This window comes from Musa acuminata, chromosome BXJ1-10 (genome assembly GCF_036884655.1).
Source record: "Musa acuminata AAA Group cultivar baxijiao chromosome BXJ1-10, Cavendish_Baxijiao_AAA, whole genome shotgun sequence".
Lineage (NCBI taxonomy): Eukaryota > Viridiplantae > Streptophyta > Magnoliopsida > Zingiberales > Musaceae > Musa > Musa acuminata.
Window position 1 is genome coordinate 29,695,052 of NC_088336.1, and position 17,729 is coordinate 29,712,780.

General features: G+C 41.5%; 3 protein-coding genes and 1 non-coding gene across 4 annotated transcripts; 2 read left to right on the top strand and 2 right to left on the bottom strand.

Annotated features, from left to right (window-relative positions):
* The first annotated feature begins 1,754 nt into the window (after positions 1–1,754).
* LOC103968946 (elongation factor G, mitochondrial) lies at positions 1,755–11,637 on the top strand. Its single transcript, XM_009382315.3, has 20 exons — positions 1,755–2,239; positions 2,485–2,706; positions 3,671–3,792; positions 3,891–4,041; positions 4,704–4,775; positions 5,801–5,896; positions 5,985–6,073; positions 6,197–6,263; positions 7,032–7,070; positions 7,248–7,308; positions 7,405–7,514; positions 7,588–7,662; positions 7,733–7,801; positions 8,017–8,138; positions 9,687–9,812; positions 9,888–10,008; positions 10,162–10,262; positions 10,357–10,417; positions 11,083–11,136; positions 11,226–11,637. The coding sequence occupies exons 1-20, from the start codon at positions 1,847–1,849 to the stop codon at positions 11,328–11,330; spliced, it is 2,256 nt and encodes a 751-aa protein (XP_009380590.2). The 5' UTR covers positions 1,755–1,846; the 3' UTR covers positions 11,331–11,637.
* Positions 11,638–12,312: 675 nt separating this feature from the next.
* Positions 12,313–14,102, bottom strand: LOC135596074 (protein CUP-SHAPED COTYLEDON 2-like). The gene is made up of 4 exons (XM_065087776.1): positions 14,004–14,102; positions 13,597–13,809; positions 13,222–13,505; positions 12,313–13,000 (listed from the first exon to the last, which is right to left on the bottom strand). Exons 2-4 carry the CDS (start codon positions 13,778–13,780, stop codon positions 12,398–12,400), a joined length of 1,071 nt encoding a protein of 356 aa, XP_064943848.1. The 5' UTR covers positions 13,781–13,809; positions 14,004–14,102; the 3' UTR covers positions 12,313–12,397.
* Positions 14,103–16,703: 2,601 nt separating this feature from the next.
* TRNAG-UCC (transfer RNA glycine (anticodon UCC)) lies at positions 16,704–16,775 on the top strand. Its single transcript has one exon. It is a non-coding gene; the product is annotated as a tRNA-Gly (tRNA).
* Positions 16,776–16,871: 96 nt separating this feature from the next.
* On the bottom strand, positions 16,872–17,669 carry LOC135596077 (protein DMP6-like). The gene has a single exon (XM_065087779.1). It carries the CDS (start codon positions 17,600–17,602, stop codon positions 16,967–16,969), a length of 636 nt encoding a protein of 211 aa, XP_064943851.1. The 5' UTR covers positions 17,603–17,669; the 3' UTR covers positions 16,872–16,966.
* Between the last annotated feature and the right edge of the window lie 60 nt (positions 17,670–17,729).

Below are 17,729 nucleotides of genomic sequence, written 5' to 3' on the forward strand. Positions count from 1 at the left end.
ATGCCTCGGAATTCATTAGTGAATAAAGCGATGGAGTCTGCAAGTGTTTCTTCCTCCTCCTACCTGAGTTTGAGGAGTATTGCCGCTAAGGTTCAAGGACGTATATTCCTAACTGAAATTTGAACTCCCTCACCGGCTAGATAGAAAGCAACATCATAAGAGTGCTCTATTCTCATGCTATACCTCTTAATATGGTTAAGAATATGTGACATATTAGGGCATTTAAGATGTCATATCGTGATATACGATTAAAAATTATAATGTGTTTCATCGGATCAGCATTACCATTGAATGCCTCTAAGTATAAGAGACAAAATCATGATGAAACTGATTCATCATAGAATTTTTTGGTGAATGATAAATGACCCGAGGTGAGGTTAACCAGTGACTCTCATTCGAATTGATGGAGCTCTCATTATATCCCCTCCAAATAACAGTCCATTTGTCATAATTAGATATTCAAAGAATCCTCCGTTGAGTCCACTAATTGGGCCTTAAATTTAAACGAGATAGATTGGCGGTGGTGTAGTCTATTATATTCTATGGTTGGGGATTAGAGTGCTCTCTTGATTAACGGTTTGATAGGCCTTAGGCGCTCTTGAGAACTTGGCACCATATTTGATTGAGGAATCTCAATGAGTGCCAGTGGCAATGGAGCTGCAAACTACAAGTAAGTTGGTGGCACCACTTATTAAGCCTAACTGAGTCAAAAGATAAAAGATAGTTTATATTATGTTGTTAGCATCGACACTTGTTGAGTGATGTTTAAGAACACCTTGATGAGAACGAGTATGTGGTTCAGGGCCATCGTTGGGATGAGAGACTATATATCAAGTATCTCATCGGTGTCAATGTCGCACTAAATGTACCGGTGTGTGAAAAGGATGGTTGCTGCTCCCTTGGGTGAAAGTACTATATGTTGGGAGCAAAGCCTTTTTGCTCGAGCATTCATCGGGAAGATCGACGAATGAGCATTCTTATGATATTGGGTCTTCCTTTTAGTACTAATAATATTATGAAAAAAATATCGTTAATATCTTGGTTAGCCTAACGTGGTATAGACCCATGTGTGTAAGGCTATCTAATGTGCTTCCGAGGTGGAAACACCAAGCTTTAGAGGTGCCACATGTACGAAGACTGAGGTCGAAAGAGGTTTCCCGATTTGGTTCATCCGATGCCCAAGTTAGTAACATAAGATGAGTTTATGTGGATGTGAATGATGAAAAATGATCCCTTTCGACTACACTAAAAATGAGCTTTTATATATGGTTATAAAGGGATAAAATATTTTATTAAATATTTCCTTAGTCTTTTCTTCGTGACAATGAGGAGAGACAACTTGCAAATACCTACGATGGACCCTTGTCCACATGAGCCGACGAGGAATAGTCTCTATCTCTTTCCAATTTTGGTATCATGCAAAGGTCATGTGTTAGATAACGATTGATCGACGTTATTATCTGATCAAATAGGTTTAAACATAATTGAGATGAAATAAATTTCAGAATAATTTTATTTAATGTAAAGTCCACGAGTATTTATTTCCATTGGATATATATTCTCATAAAACAATTATATTAAGAACAAAAATAAGGATAATGTCATTTTTAAATTAATAAAAAAATATACATACATGTATTATACGTGAGGGGTATACATAGAGATACCACAATTCTAAGTAGCATATATGCATACAAGACCCTGACATAGTTTAGGATTTAGAAGCTCCTGCGGAGAAACGTAACCACATCCCATGGTTGAACAAAGACGGACGCAACGTTGAAAGAGTTGGCGGTGGTTTAGAGTCGATTAGGGTTTAGGCGCACCTAATCCGCCGCCGTCTACGATGGCGAGATCCTCCGCCACCCGCCTCCTCTCCTCCCTCCGCGGCTCGGAGAGCAACAGGTTCCGCCCGCTTGCCGTCCTCGTCCTCAATGGCGCCGAGCTGGGCAGCGGCTGGCGGGCGATGTCGACCGCGGCGCGGGCCAATGAGGAAAAGGAACCATGGTGGAAGGAGGCAATGGATAGGGTGCGGAACATCGGGATCTCCGCCCACATCGACTCGGGGAAGACCACCCTCACCGAGCGGGTGCTCTTTTACACGGGTAGGATCCACGAGATCCATGAGGTCCGAGGGAGGGACGGAGTTGGCGCGAAGATGGATTCGATGGACTTGGAGAGGGAGAAGGGGATCACCATCCAGTCCGCAGCTACCTACTGCACTTGGAACGGATATCAGGTAGCCTTCTTCTGATTAAAATCTGCATCTCCGAGTGGAATTTGATGGTGGAACGAGTTGAATATTTACTTTTGAGCAAGTTGGTATGAACTGTCATGAAGGTCTGTTATTATTTGTTTAAATATTTTTGATTGCCCACTCCGCCAGTGTCCTTTCTCTCTGTATCTCTCCTATACAATTTGATTCACGACGATACAAAAAATACTTGAAAAGGATTCTGATAAATCACTTTAAATTCCATGCAGATTAATATCATTGATACTCCAGGCCACGTGGACTTCACCATTGAAGTTGAAAGAGCTTTGCGTGTTCTTGATGGTGCTATTTTGGTGCTCTGTAGTGTTGGAGGTGTACAAAGTCAATCAATCACGGTTGATCGCCAGATGAGAAGATATGAAGTTCCAAGACTTGCTTTCATCAACAAGTTAGATCGAATGGGAGCTGATCCCTGGAAGGTTCTTAATCAGGTGAAACTTTATAACATTTTAATCGCAATTGTGATTCATTATTCAAAAAATAATTAGCAAAAGAGTCTCTCTTTGGAAATTTAGTAAGACCGTATCGTGACAACATGACGTGATAGGTAAAACAATGGAAATAGCCTTTCGTCGTGAATGTGTAATGCCACATCTGATTTAAACCCGAGCTCTAAATGGTCAGTGGCTCTTTCTCTAAGAAACCATTTTTTGTTCTTATTAACAAAGGATACTATTCTCCTATAAGCAATTTTTTTGGTCTGTCCTCTAGTCTTGTACCATTGAATGGTCTCTGTTGCCATAAGCAACCACAATCCGAAGGTGATATTAACAATCATGAAAGTTCTGCAGTTCACATATTCTTTTGTGTTACTTGTTGTTTGTAAATTGCTTTGGTTTTATGAAGTAAAATAGTCATTTTCTTAGTATGATAAATCAATGAAATTTTCTAGTGGTGGGAACTGATAACCTAGTCTGTGGGCGCAGATAACTGAAAATGTAGATTAATGACTTTATGAAAGGTTATCTTAATATATTTTGTATGAATTATAAGTGTTTCTGGAGCAGGTGAATCTCAGATCAAATGTATTGATGAATTTTTTCCAATGATGAGTATTGTTCTTCAGTACCTGTTTCCCAATGCACTGGCTGTTAAGTTTTCCTCTTCTTCTCTAGTATGCATTCTCTACAGAGTTACTTTTGTTTTAAATACAACATTGGACATTATAAGGACAGTGATTTTCATTTATGGTAGAATTTGAACAACTTAAGTTGTAAATTGATTATGGGATGCAAGGAAAGATTTTGCAGTGGTTCTTATTGTTTTTTGAAGCTGATCATACATTTAAATGTTGCATTCATATGGGAAAATATCATGTTTCAATGTTATGTTCATATTAGAAAGCTATTTTTGGAGTTTTAAGCAGTGTAATTCTGATACAAAAGTTCTTTCTAGGCAAGGTCTAAGCTTCGTCATCATAGTGCAGCGGTGCAAGTTCCAATTGGATTGGAAGAGGAGTTTCAGGGGCTTGTAGATCTTGTAGAAATGAAAGCATATTACTTCCATGGAGCCAATGGGTACACTGATATCCCAATCTTTCTCAGTTACAAATGTCTTAAATAGAAGTTTCTTGATACATGTTATTGATGGTTGTCATGCCTTTTTGACTATTCAGTGAGAAAGTCACAGCAGCTGATATCCCACAAAATTTGGAGGCATTGGTTACAGAAAAGCGGCGCGAGCTTATTGAAGTTGTTTCTGAAGTAGATGATCAACTTGCTGAAGCTTTTCTGAATGATGAACCAATATCTCCTGTTGACCTCAGGGTACAACTGGAATATGTGCTTACAGCATTGTGCTATTGTTCGCTTTTTACTCCATTTATGTTTGTTTGGGGCACAAAGCAGTAGTGAAATGGGTGGATTAAGTTTCAGCTTCGTACTTCTCTCAATTAGATGTCAAGGATACAAAATTCCTTCCCAATAGGAAGTCTTGATAATGGTGGCCTGCCCACGTTGTTTGACATCTACAACAATGCTTGCTTTCTAGATTCCTATTTATGATTTGATGTTTGAGTTTGTATCCACTATGTTCTCTTTTTGCTGCTGATTTTGCTTTTCTCAATTGAACTTGACTTTGATATAGAATATGCTGACACTAGCATAAGGTTCGACAGAGATGTTAGTGAACATCAAATGACTTGACATGGATCGGGTCAGCACTTTTACCATGGGGCTTGACCTGAGTGCTAGAAGGTTATTTTATGGCCCATACAGCTAGTAGAATGAGGATTGGTGAAAATTTATTTATCCTGCTAGAATGCAATGCAAGCCTACTTTGTGAAATGACTTTGTTTTTTTAATTGGTACATGAATAACTTTTTGACAAAATAATTATCAGTAGTAGTGGTACTGAATCTACATTTATATTTGATTATTATTTTATTTTAGTCACATTAATGTTTATTACATCATGTTACTCTGGTCAGATGGCAATTCGCAGAGCAACAGTCACACGCAAATTTGTTCCAGTCTACATGGGAAGTGCTTTCAAGAATAAGGTTCTTGAATACTTAACTATTAAGCTTATCGTTGTTTCCTTTCTTTTTTTTGGGTGTTAAGTTAACCTTATGTTTGAAATTGCTTTGTTACTTCCTGGTTGGTTAATTTATATATTTCACATCAAGGAAAGTTTACTTTGACCAAAATGTATAATACAAAGTGTTCAACTTACTGTCACTTCGATCAAACTAGTTTCAGAAGCTTTCAGATTTCATGCATATATGTCGAGGGGTTCAACAAAAGTAGTTCACATGTTATGTTATAAGATATAACCAAAAAAATTCCGGAGAGCATAAAGATCATCTCAGATATTGTGTTGCCCCAAAGCAAAGGCTATTATATTTAAAGTAAGTTGTTCAAATTGTCAATGTTTCTAGCAGTTTGAATTTTTGAGTTTTTAATATATTATCCTAATTTATGAGTGTTCCCATTCTGCAGCATGCTCTCATGTTTTTAATGTGCCTGATCAGCATGTACCTTGCCAACCAACATGAGCTTGTTTGTGCTAGCTTTGTACCTTGGTTACATAGACTGTCTTGGTACCAAGTCACTATGTTGGTAGTACTAGCACTTTGGTGTTATTATGGGTTAACTAGAATGGCCGTGAAGTATATTTCAGCCGGATTTTTAAAGCTTATTATCTCTTTTAAATATCTTCATGGTACAGATGAAAATACTACATAGTGAATCAAATATTGATAATCTTGTTATCTGCCTTGATAAAAGAACGTTGATGCTTTTGTTGAAATTTCAGCTACCTGAAAATACTTGCAGTTTGGACTTTATAGCATGTTGTCAAGCCCTTCCAATTGTTATTCTTAAAGCTATTCTTCCTTAAAATTACAACAAACGTAGGTCATAACTTTCGTTGGTGAGTTCAGTTAGATTATTACTTTTAACTCCTAATGGCATCATGTGCACTGTTTGCCAAATATTGTCTTTATGAATTCATCATTAGATATCACATATTGTTCAATATGCAGCTGAGATGATCAGTAATACTCATTTTGATTGCAATATATAGGGCGTACAACCGCTTTTAGATGGAGTTCTCAATTATTTGCCATGTCCAACTGAAGTTGAGAACTATGCCCTCGATCAAAACAAATCTGAAGAAAAGGTACTAGTTTCCTGTATTTTATTTGTAATTTTTATTTCCCAATTAATTTTAAGGAAGCAGTAACTTTTTCTTCTGGATTATGTTACAGATTTTGTTGCCTGGAACTCCATCAGGGCCACTTGTTGCCTTGGCTTTCAAACTGGAAGAAGGACGTTTTGGTCAGCTGACATATCTAAGGTAATTCTCATTTCTGGTTTAAGACAGTTCTACTTCAGCTACTTTTATTTGTATTTTTTATAAGCATAGCTTCTAGAAAATTAATGAAATAAATTTACTAATTCAGCTCACTTGTTTTGGCAGAATCTATGAAGGTGTTATTCGAAAAGGTGACTTTATTATCAATGTAAACACCGGGAAGAAGATTAAAGTGAGATTTGATTATCATTTTTACTGCTATATGTTGCCAGTTATCAGTACTTGATTCCTTGGGTTTTAATGCAGCCAGTTATCAGTATTTGTTCTTTGATATTCTTTTTCTGGTTTCTTTTTTCCTATTCTTGGTCATTTTTCTTCAAATAAGATTACTATAATTACGTTGTTGTATGAGAATAATAGTGTAAACTTCCTTCAGTAATCAGTTCTTGGTATGCATGCCTATTCTTTGTTGGCTAGGGAACAACATGATTTGTCCTAATGACTCTATCTAGTAGTGCTATTCGTGCTTATTTTGCTATTAAAACTCTTCATCATATGGACCAATACTAGACCTTCTGAGAAGTTGCATAAAGTTATTGCATGTACGTTTAATAATTTACTTTACGGATGTTGTATACTGACTTAAGTTTCATTGCCAACTTTTTCGAAGGTTGAGAAATTTTTGCTTGTGTTCCTTCAAATATGTGTGATGGTGTGTGCTAATGTTGTTTCAATCTTGAATTTGATTGGTAGTGCAGTTAGTCATATTCTTCAGGTAGTTAAGCTTGTCCAATAAAACCTTCTGGCTGAAGTAGTAAGTCTAGTTCCTGAACTCTATGATGCATCTGTAGTTGTCTCCATATGCATATGGTGTAGTTCTGCTAGTTGGCACTTGGCAGTATGACAAGTCTTCATCTGGGACTTTTATGCAAATATTTGCCTTCTACTATGTTGTTGTCTTTCTGATTTAAACATTAATTTGAGGTTTTTTGTTATTCAGGTTCCTCGTTTGGTTAGGATGCATTCTGACGAGATGGAGGTTGGTTGACATGTTCAATTCTATAATGTTGTCCATATAGCTGATTAAATTTGGGTTCTGATGTTTGCATTCCTGATATATAAAACTGCAACTTTATCTTGTACTGGTGTATATCATACTAAATAGATTCTTCAATGCTTTCAGGCTTAAAGCTAGTGTTTGCTCTTTGTTCTACAGGATATTCAAGAAGCCCATGCTGGGCAGATTGTCGCAGTCTTTGGTGTGGATTGTGCATCAGGTAAGCTTTTTATTCGATTGCTTTGTTTTTATGTTTTGAATGACCTTCTAATGCTTTTTGTTGAGCTTGAAATAATGTTTTTGCATTTTCCCTCAGGTGATACCTTTACAGATGGTTCAGTTAGATATACAATGACATCTATGAGTGTTCCTGAACCAGTGATGTCTTTGGCGGTTTCACCTGTATCTAAAGATTCTGGTGGACAAGTAATTATGTGAATGTTTTTTGTTTAACTACATTATTCTTTAAGTTAAAATACTAACGTTTCTATTCCTCTAGTTTTCAAAAGCTCTAAATCGATTTCAGAAAGAGGATCCAACGTTTCGTGTTGGATTGGATGTTGAAAGTGGTCAGGTCAGTTTAACTTTTATATCGTTGTTTCTTTAGAGGTACAAATTTAGAAAATTGTCATCATTTGTTACAGACAATTATATCTGGAATGGGAGAGTTGCATTTGGACATTTATGTTGAGCGCATACGAAGAGAGTACAAAGTGAGTTTTTCTTTCTAACATTGAGTGCTAATGTGCTATTATGTACATGGTAGATCATTCTACTACACTCCAATTAACTTTCAAGTGTTGTGATAAAGATCACCTTAATATTCTTTGTTGACCAGTGAATATAAACTTTTTTCAGTATTTTAAATGCTTGTATTTTCTTGTAACAAAATTTCTTAACTAAGTTTTGCTTGTATGTGAATATGAAGGTCGATGCAAAAGTTGGAAAGCCTCGGGTTAATTTTAGGGAGACAATTACACAACGTGCTGAGTTTGATTATCTTCATAAGAAGCAAAGTGGAGGTCAAGGTCAATATGGACGTGTTTGTGGGTAAGCATAAATATGATATGTTAATATTAATTTTTCTTTTTCTTAATTTTTGACATTTTTGATGCATATATGAAAACAAGTAATCCTAGATACATGAATCATGTGATACTTATCCTATCAAAAGCTACATAATTGTCGAGTCATGATGGACCTAAGAGACGTTTGTTATTAATTATTTTCTTTTTCTTAATTTTTGAAATTGTAGATGCATATATGAAAACAAGTATTCCTCTATCTTCATGAATCATGTGTTACCTATCCTATTAAAAGTTTATTCTAACACTTCAAAATGATTAGTTGCAACATAAATGTCAAGTCATGGATGGACCTAAGAGACATTCGTCTGCAAGTTCGTAGTTGTCTCACTGGATGCCTCATTAGAAACTAAAGGACCCCATTTTAGTTAATTATGATTTACTATGTTACGGTTTTGTTTTCATTTTTTATTTACTATGCCTGCTGTGAATTGTGGAACCCAAAATTTCAAACCAGAGCAGGTTTTTAGTTAAGTTCAATTCATATTGGTTCCATTTTACTTTCACTCTGTTATCTGGTTCTTAGATTATATTTTTTTCAAAAGAGTATTTTGGTTCAATTTTGTTTTTCAGTGGACGAACAGAAGGAGGAATGTTGTGTGACAATTCAAGAGAGCACACTAGCTCAATTATGTGAAGTTTAATAATAAAAAGTAATAATCTGGTTCAGAGCTCAATTTATAAATAACAAAGTCTACTGAACTTGAAGCCATGAAGACCGAGTTTGGAGGGTAAGTAATCACAGCCATCAGATCGTGTGGCTATAACCAGATTGGAGGGTGCTTGTTGTCAAGGAGAGGTTGTAATGCGACTTGATCTGTTTCCCCATGTGAGTTTAAGATTCAAGCCTTAAGGTTGATGACTTGCATTCGGAGGTTTGCCGTCATAATTATTTGAGAAACCTAATAATAAGAAAAGGTAATAAGAGTTTTGAAATATAGGAGATTGTTTTTCATCTTCCGAGGCTAAGAAAATTGATGAGTTACAAGTTGGTAGAACTTGCATGAAATATTTTGAGGGAAACATCTTTGGTTTCTTAGTTTTCACATGTTGTGGAAATGATGATCCATGTGGTATTATTGGGTCAGACATCATGGAAACCAAGAATAGAAGTGGATGGGCCATGAGGCCCATTGGTTTAGATTTTCACAAGGTCTTTTTTTGTTACATTAATGGGGTACAAGTTGGTATTCTTAGTTTTCACAAGGTCTTTTTATGTTACATTTATGGTCCTGAAAAAAGAAAAGAGCCTAATAGGTCCATTCTGGTTCAGTTTTTCAGTTTCTTTGGCTAATCACCAAGACCTACTGAAATGTTGGTGACTAATGTGATTGATAATATTTGGAAAAAAAAAACCTCCGTGCCGAAATTTTTATCTTAATACAGTATCTTGACCTCTGATACCTGTTTTTGTATATCAGTTGACATGTAAAATATCATTTATGGCTTTTATCTGATCAGTAGCTGCAACTTCTTTCTTAATCTCTCCATCTTTTTTTTTTACTTCGATCAGATATATTGAACCTCTACCATTGGGTTCTTCTACGAAGTTTGAATTTGACAATCATATCATTGGGCAAGCAATACCTTCAAACTTCATCCCTGCTATTGAGAAAGGGTTCACAGAAGCTAGCAACTCGTGGGTAACACTTGATTTTCATTTCTGTTAATTTCTTCAGAATGATATGTTAATCATGAATATATTATTGCCCAGGGGTTCATTGATCGGGCATCCTGTTGAAAATGTTCGAATAGTACTGACAGATGGAGCCTCGCATGCTGTTGATTCCAGTGAGCTTGCATTTAAGCTAGCAGCGATCTATGCATTTAGAAAGGTTGATTATTCTTGCTGTTGCGCCCTCTTCCCTTCTAAATTTCACAAAATCCAAAATGTTATAGTTTGCTGTAATGAAGAACTTGAGATAGTCATGTCGTTTTCTTTATGGGAAAAATGATACTAGATATCTGACTTTATATTTCTTGAATAGTGTTATTCTGCAGCAAACCCTGTCATTTTAGAACCTGTGATGAAAGTGGAATTGAAAGTGCCAACAGAATTCCAGGGCACTGTAACTGGTGATATTAACAAGTGAGTATTCCATCATCCAGTGTGTTCTAATTGGTTATTGTATATCTGAACCTTTATGAATAGTTTGTGGACCATAACTTCATATGAATGACAGGAGGAAAGGTATCATTGTTGGTAATGATCAGGATGGTGATGATACTGTGGTTGTTGCTCATGTATGTAAACTCTATCTATTTCTCAACTAAATTATCTGTTAGCATGTAAAAATTAAACATGATGCATCCTGAAACATATTGAGCCCTGGATTATCTTGTTGGGTTTTTTGGCTTATTTAACTGTCTCCTTAATATGTGAGTTTGTTTGGGGGTATACTTTTAAGATTATTCGAGACGATTTTGAAAGTATAAAGAGGCTTTAGCGTTCTGGTCAGATTCAGTATGTGATCGGAAGAGGTGTCCTTGGTTGAATCTGGATTAGTCTGGGGCTCTTTAAGGCACTTTCCACAACCTGAATGCCAAGAATCTTGATATATTATGCATGTTCTCTGTGACCTGAGTTTGCCATGGTAGCTCGCATTGTCGCCTTGAAATTTTATGTAGTTAGAAGATTTGTGATGCTATAATGGCTTCAGTGGATGTCATTATCTTTCTTTAACATGGTTTCTAGATAAAAAAATCTTATTAAGCTTTGGCTAAGATTCATTTGAGTTTTTCTTTAAGGTTATCCTGCCGAGTATTTTCGGCCATTATAAAGATCTTTTAGAAGACTAGCTCTTATATCGTATCTTCTTTGTGGGACTTGTTTCTAACAGTACTATTCTTTCTACCACTTGTATGAACATCACTAGTCATGGCTGATGAAAGAACCTTTTTCTTTGAAGGTCCCTCTAAACAATATGTTCGGATATTCTACAGCCCTTCGCTCCATGACACAGGTAAGCATTCGTTTTCCTGCATTATTTCTGAAGAATACCGTCAGGAGTTGGCAATGCTTATTATTGTATTACACATCATTGTCCGATAGGGTAAAGGCGAATTCACTATGGAATACATGGAGCACTCACCTGTTTCCCAAGATGTACAGAAGCAACTCATAAATGCACACGGTGCCAACAAGGCTTCGGAATAGAGGCTTTTTTTGCTTTGCGCAAGATAAATGTCACCAGTTTTCTACCACGAGTAGAATCCATCGATGATGCCTGCCTGGGTTCGCATCAAGAGTTGCATGTGACATTTATTTACACATTCTTTTGCCGGGAGTAAAAATATAAATTTTGTAGGTGAACCCACTGAAAACAGTATAGATGCATGGGTACTTACCCATAATATTTATCCAATAATTGGGAAAATCCGTTTTATCCGTATCTCCCAAATCTGTAACTTGACATACAAGCTCTCAATTAGATTCTGCAATGACTACTTGTTACTACAGGAAAGGAGGAAGTCTACTGATGTAACGGTGTCGCTCATGTTCCGTTTATGTTCGTTCTGTTGTGTTAGTAGTACATAGTGGTGTCTGGTACGTAGTTGTCTGCTTGCAGTTCGATTTTCTTCCCATGGCTTTGATACGGTGTCATGGAGATACGCGAGGAGGATGACTGACAGAGGGAGATCCATCCTACAACGTAGAAATGGCATGGAGATCATCCGGAGGAGTCGAAGCCAGTATCTGGCGGTAGAGCCGCCTCTCTTTCGCCGAAATACGATTCGATCTGGTTTAGAGCAAGTCGAACACTACATATATTTGACCGGGCCGAACTTTATACATCGATATATGTATATATATATAGAGAGAGAGAGAGAGAGAGAGAGAGAGAGACGGGATACTTGAGTCGGGGAAGAGGGAGAGAAAGTTGCACGGTGCCCGGCTACTGTTACGCGGTTGAGTGTAACAGGCCGTTGTGCAGGCGACAAGACGTAACTCACACGCATTCCTCCTCTCTCTCTCTCTATCTCCCTCCACGTCAACCGAAGCCACGTGTACCACGTGAGCGCCTGCGAGGATGGCTTCCCATGGGACCCACCGCCGCCCTCGCAGATTTGCGTGGCGCTCGCACAAATCCATCCATCCACCCACACAGTTCTCGGAGTTCAATTCCATATTACACGAAGTTTAAGATAGAAGACAGCAACACCAAGAGTACGTACGACGTCATATATAGTAGCAGTGGTAACAGTGAGACCGAAGAGGTCGGTCTAGAAAGTCCAGAGGCAGTCGAGCTCCGTGGAACCCACGGGCATGGGATGGGCCCTTACCACAGCAGCTGCAGCCTCGGCCTTACGATCCAGATCAGACGGCCAGCCTGCCCCCTCGCTCCGAGTGCCGATCCCTGCGTCGACAACAACCGCCGGCGACGGACCGGCGTACACCGGCTGCGCAGCCATTCCGGACAGGAAGAACGGCAGCTGGAGATTCTCGTGGAGCGAACGTAGGCACGGGAAGGCGCCGGTTGGACCGAAGATGGTTGGGCCTTGTGGTGGCGGCGGAATGTGGAGGCCGAGGCCGGTGGCGGCAGCGGCGGCAGTGGAGAAGCAGGGCACGGGCTCCCTATCCGTGCTGTCGTAGGAGCAGCTCTCTCGGTCGGGGACCTTGAGACCTGCCGAAAATGGCAGCGGGGTCGGCTCGAGGAGCGGCGGGAGGGTGGAAGAGGACGTTGAACCACACCCTCCGCCGCCCCCGGTGTTGCCGGAGTTCGAGAAGTGGGATCCGGCGAGGGCGAGACGGGTCTTCTTGCCGCTTCCGCCGCCGCCGCCGCCGCCGCCGCACTTCTGGAAGACCCGGGACACCACCCACTCGTCCTACGTGCATGGTTACACACTCGGTATCATTATCCCACTTGACATGTCTACAGGAGACGTGACACAAAGCAAATGCAAATCTGTTCCGACCGAAGAAGTTTCACATGACTTTGATCTCGATCGAATCATATGATCATGTCAAATGAACTCTTCATTCGAACAACAATAAGAGCAGGTTTGAGCATAAGATGACAAGTACGTGCATGGAGTAGTTGAGCTACCTTGGAGGACCTCGATAGGAAGTGGTAGGCAAACTTCCCTTCCAGCCTATACTCATGCATCACCCAGTTGCTCTTCTCCCCCTTGGGAGCCCTGCCCTTGTAGAACACCAACGTCTTCTTCATCCCCACCAGCGACATAGTCTTGGAGCTGTAGATCTCCCTGTCCTTCCCAGTTGCCTTCCAGTAGCCGGCATCCGTCGCCCTGTTGGTTCGCAGCCCGGTGGGGTACTTGCGGTCCCGAAGGCTGAAGAAGTACCATTCCTTCTCCCCCATCTTAGCCTTTTCTGCATCGAATCAAGTGGAACCGACGCTTAAGAGGTGGAGGAACGGAGAACAACAACGCTCTTAGGGGAACGTGACACGAGTGCCAGCAACCTGGAAGCTCCCAAGGTTCGCACTTGTTCAAGTCGATCTCGGCGATGGCCCGGCCGGTGAAGCTGCTGTCGAGGACCTTCTTGAGGAGATAGTACGTGATGAGCTCCTCGTCGGTGGGATGGAAACGAAAGCCTGGCGGGAGCTGGGCTTCGTTGTTGTCGAAGTGGCGGCCGTAGTTCTCCATTGATCCCCGGACAACGCAGAACCAGAGAGCTGGAATCCGAACGAAAAGAGTAGAGGAAGATGAGCAGGAACATAAGATGGTCGCAGGAAGCCACAAGATAAAACAGGGAAAGCATTAAAGCCATTACTACTATTACTACTACCATCAAGAAAGCTCCAAAGAACAAACATGTAGGAGCTGTATGTTGCTTTCATGAAACCAGTAAAGAGAACAGAAGCATCACCAGTAGCAGGTTCAACAGGGCTAGCAAACAAAGCCGGGCCTCCTCCGAAGAGAGGCAGGAGGGGAAAGAACAGAAGCGCAAGACGCGGATGAGCTTGTTGTGCGCAGTGGCCTCCTCTTGTCCTCGGCTTATAAGGGGGAGGGATCGAGCGCTGTGATTTAATTGGGATTCGACGAATCAAAGGGTGTCAGTGGACGGGGCTAAGTAGGGGGGGGTGTGCAATAGCCTTGCATGATATCCCTGTGCAGCTCTCCCTCCAACGAAGTCCAAACCAACCCAAGGAGGGGGCCTCTCTCTCTCTCTCACTGCTCTGCTCTGTTCTGTTCCTGCTCTGCTCTGCGGCAATAGCCCTTATGATATCGCATTGAGCTCAGCTGGGGGAGCTGTGAGGTGCGAGGAAGGAATGCGTGCGTGCGTGAGAAATTGTGCAGGTATTTTCTCTGTCAGTGAAGAAAGCGAGAGGGGAAAGGAAGGGGGAACAGAAAGTGGTCTCAAGAGAGAATAGAGAAACCAAGGGAGGGAGGGAGTGAGAGAGAGAGAGAGAGAGAGGACTGGGGATATGAGGTGATCTCCCATCAGATAAAGCTGCTCCAAAATCTCAATCCGTCAGAGCGGAGGAACAGTACCAGATTAAATAAATCATGAGACAGATTCCATCACATCACCACCTCTTTTCACCTCCTCTCACTCTCTCTCTCTCTCTCTCTCTCCTCTCTTTTTCTGGGGCTCTCTTTTGCCCTCCTGTTTGTTCCGTAGCAGGAGGTAAAAAAAGGACTGTGTACAGAATGGCTACTGATCTCTTTTCTAACATAGGAAGCTCATGATCTCGCATGCAATCCATGAGTACGTCAGAGGAGCCTTCGTTCATTGCCTCTCAATAATTGTTTTGATCAAAATGATCCATCTGCTGACGCTCCAATCCCCACCACAATCTTTGCCATGAACATGAAACCTCACTCCCTCCTCACCACACAATGTGCCACCGATTGCTCCCCATTTCCATGGAAAACCAACTCCTGTCTCTGAGAGAGAGAGAGAGAGAGAGAGAGAGATATGGAGATCGAATCGGGGATAAAAGGAGAGGCGATTTTTCTCGGCTTTTGCTGCCGCGACATCATTTCTTGCCTTTGCGCTGCGTGCATGCATACATCGATCCGTCCATTCACCGCAATCATGACATTGACGGTGATGAGAATGGCGAGATCTTGACATGTCGAGAGCTCGGAGTTTTAGACGGATGACGCGAGGGGATCCGCCGGCTTTAACATCAAATCAACATCGCTCTCTCCATCTAATCTCCAACGCATTATGTGTTTGTCTCTATCCGGCCCTCCTCTATATTTCTCCGATCTTCCATTAATCCTTTTTCTCTCTTCCTCTCGTTATTACCTGCCTTTTTAAACTATTTGTGACTAATTACGATTAATTAAACAACATAAATATTATTTATTGATAGATTGATGTGAGAGAGAGAGAGAGAGAGAGAGAGAGATAGATGGGGATGAGGAATGGATTACGTAAACACGCCGACTTCTCATTCACTGCGTGGCTTTGCGTTCATTAATGCGAGGAGCAGCTCTACTCACACTCGCACTGTCACTCGCCTCCTCGGAGCTCAACCGGCCTGCTCGATCAAGGAAGGCCATGCCCTGAGCCTTGAGGTGCATGCGACGGACCTTCGGGAACCAGGAATGCATTGGTTATGGAGGTTGGTGGACTTAATGAACCCTCGGAGAATGGACACAGCAGCAGCAGCAGCAGCAGGCTCTCTGCGTCGTCGAAGCGGTAGCACTACTGTGTGTGGGTTCAGACTTCGCAAACTTGGTTGCAGAGACTTACTGCATGCTCTACTACTTATCATCTTCCCATAAATTAGAAGGTGTGTGTGTGTGACTCGGGGAGTGTGATGATGAAATCATTGGCTAAAAATCGACAACAGTTCGGTTCACATGAATCTTTGCGATTTGATATGATGTGATTTCTTGACTTGTCTTGTCCCATGTACATCCCCAACCAACACCCCGTTCCATCACTTACCTTCTCTTGTCTCTTCTCCTTCTTCTTCCTGGCGATGACGATTACAATAATTTTCTTCTTGTCGATGGCTACGGAGGTCGTCGAGTCGCGTTGGAGAGGATGGGAGATGAGCCCGTAGGCGACCGGAATTCTTCAGGACAAACGCGGTCAGCACTAAAAGAATCAAGAGTTGGACGAAAGATACAGCACTGCTGGCGCTTGCAATGGCCACAACAGATCGAGTGAGAGGCCGAAGCAGAGAGAGCTCCTTCTTCTTCTTCTTCTTCTTCCCTCCTCTCCGGACACGTAGGGTTTCTCTTTGACGAACTCTTACCTTTTGTTTGTACCCTATATTCATCATGTACAGAGACTCTGGGAAGTGTTCCGAAACAGATTTGCTCACTGATTCCAACTCTTAGACCAGCACAAGAATGATTTCTCTTTGAACACTCTTCAGTCCATTGTTCTGACGGATTAAGGTTTGAGCATTCTTGCGTGGTTGTAACCCATCTTATTCCGATATTATTATTTGATGCTCCAAATATTATTCTTCCGGAAATAATAATTGCTGACTGCATAAAGTTCGAGATGGATGATCGAAATGCTAGAAATATGAGAAATGTATCTTTGAGATTCGTTTTATTATAATATTAAATTAATATAAAGTTAATTTCAATCATTAAAGCGTTTGTAGTCCAACGGTAAGGATAATTGCCTTCCAAGCAATAGACCCGGGTTCGACTCCCGGCAAACGCATATATATGTGTATATTTTTGTTCCCAAGTCAACTTAGAACTCGACACGCATTGCTGGTCCGCACTCAATTAGTCTCTCACCTGAGCACGCAAACAATTCTTTAACCAGATAACGACCAACTGTGAATCCATTGACTTTGAACACCAACAGAAGAAGTAGGAGAAGTCAACGAAACCAGGCAACATATATCATCAGATGGCGGAGACCGGAGAGCCGATGCCGTGGCGAGTGCTCGGAAAAGCAACGCACACTGTGCTGGCGATAAATCCGATCACTGCAGGAAGGGCCTCGAGCAACTTCTTACTGTTCTCACTACCTATGTGGTAGAAGCAGGACGCCACGTTCTTGTCCGACAGGGCGACCGCCGCAAACACCAACAGCGTCACCGAAGCATGCATGAAGTCGATGAGCTTTCGCCTGTACTTGGCGGCAAGCTCCGGCGAGGGCGGCTTCAGGGAGTCGATGACCCACAGGCCCTTGATGGTGGCGACGCCGTAGCGCACCCGGCCGGTGGTCTCGTCGCGGAAGCTGTCGGTGAAGCTTAAGATGAAGCAGGAGAGGCCGAAGAGCGCCACCAGGCATGCGGTCATGACCTGGTTGGCTTTGGTGCAGTGGCCGGCGTCGGCGAGGATGGGGGAGAGGACTTGGAAAGCGAGCACGGTGCCGGTGGGGAGGCACTTGGCGAGGTTGGCGGCGCTCTCGTACGTCTGCCCCAGGAGCTTCTGCAACGATGTCATCTGCCCTTCAGCCGATGATGAAGATCCACGAGGAGTGAGGAGGGGCTGCTGCTGCTTCTCCTGATCCTCTTCCCTCATAATAGACGCCATTTCGTGGACGGACGGCTCGTTCTGCTCCGAAGCTCTCGACCCCTCAATGACGATGAATGGCTCGTCGAAGGTCGAAGATGAGCAGCTATATGAAGGTGAAGATGGGAATTACTTGCAAGGTTGTATG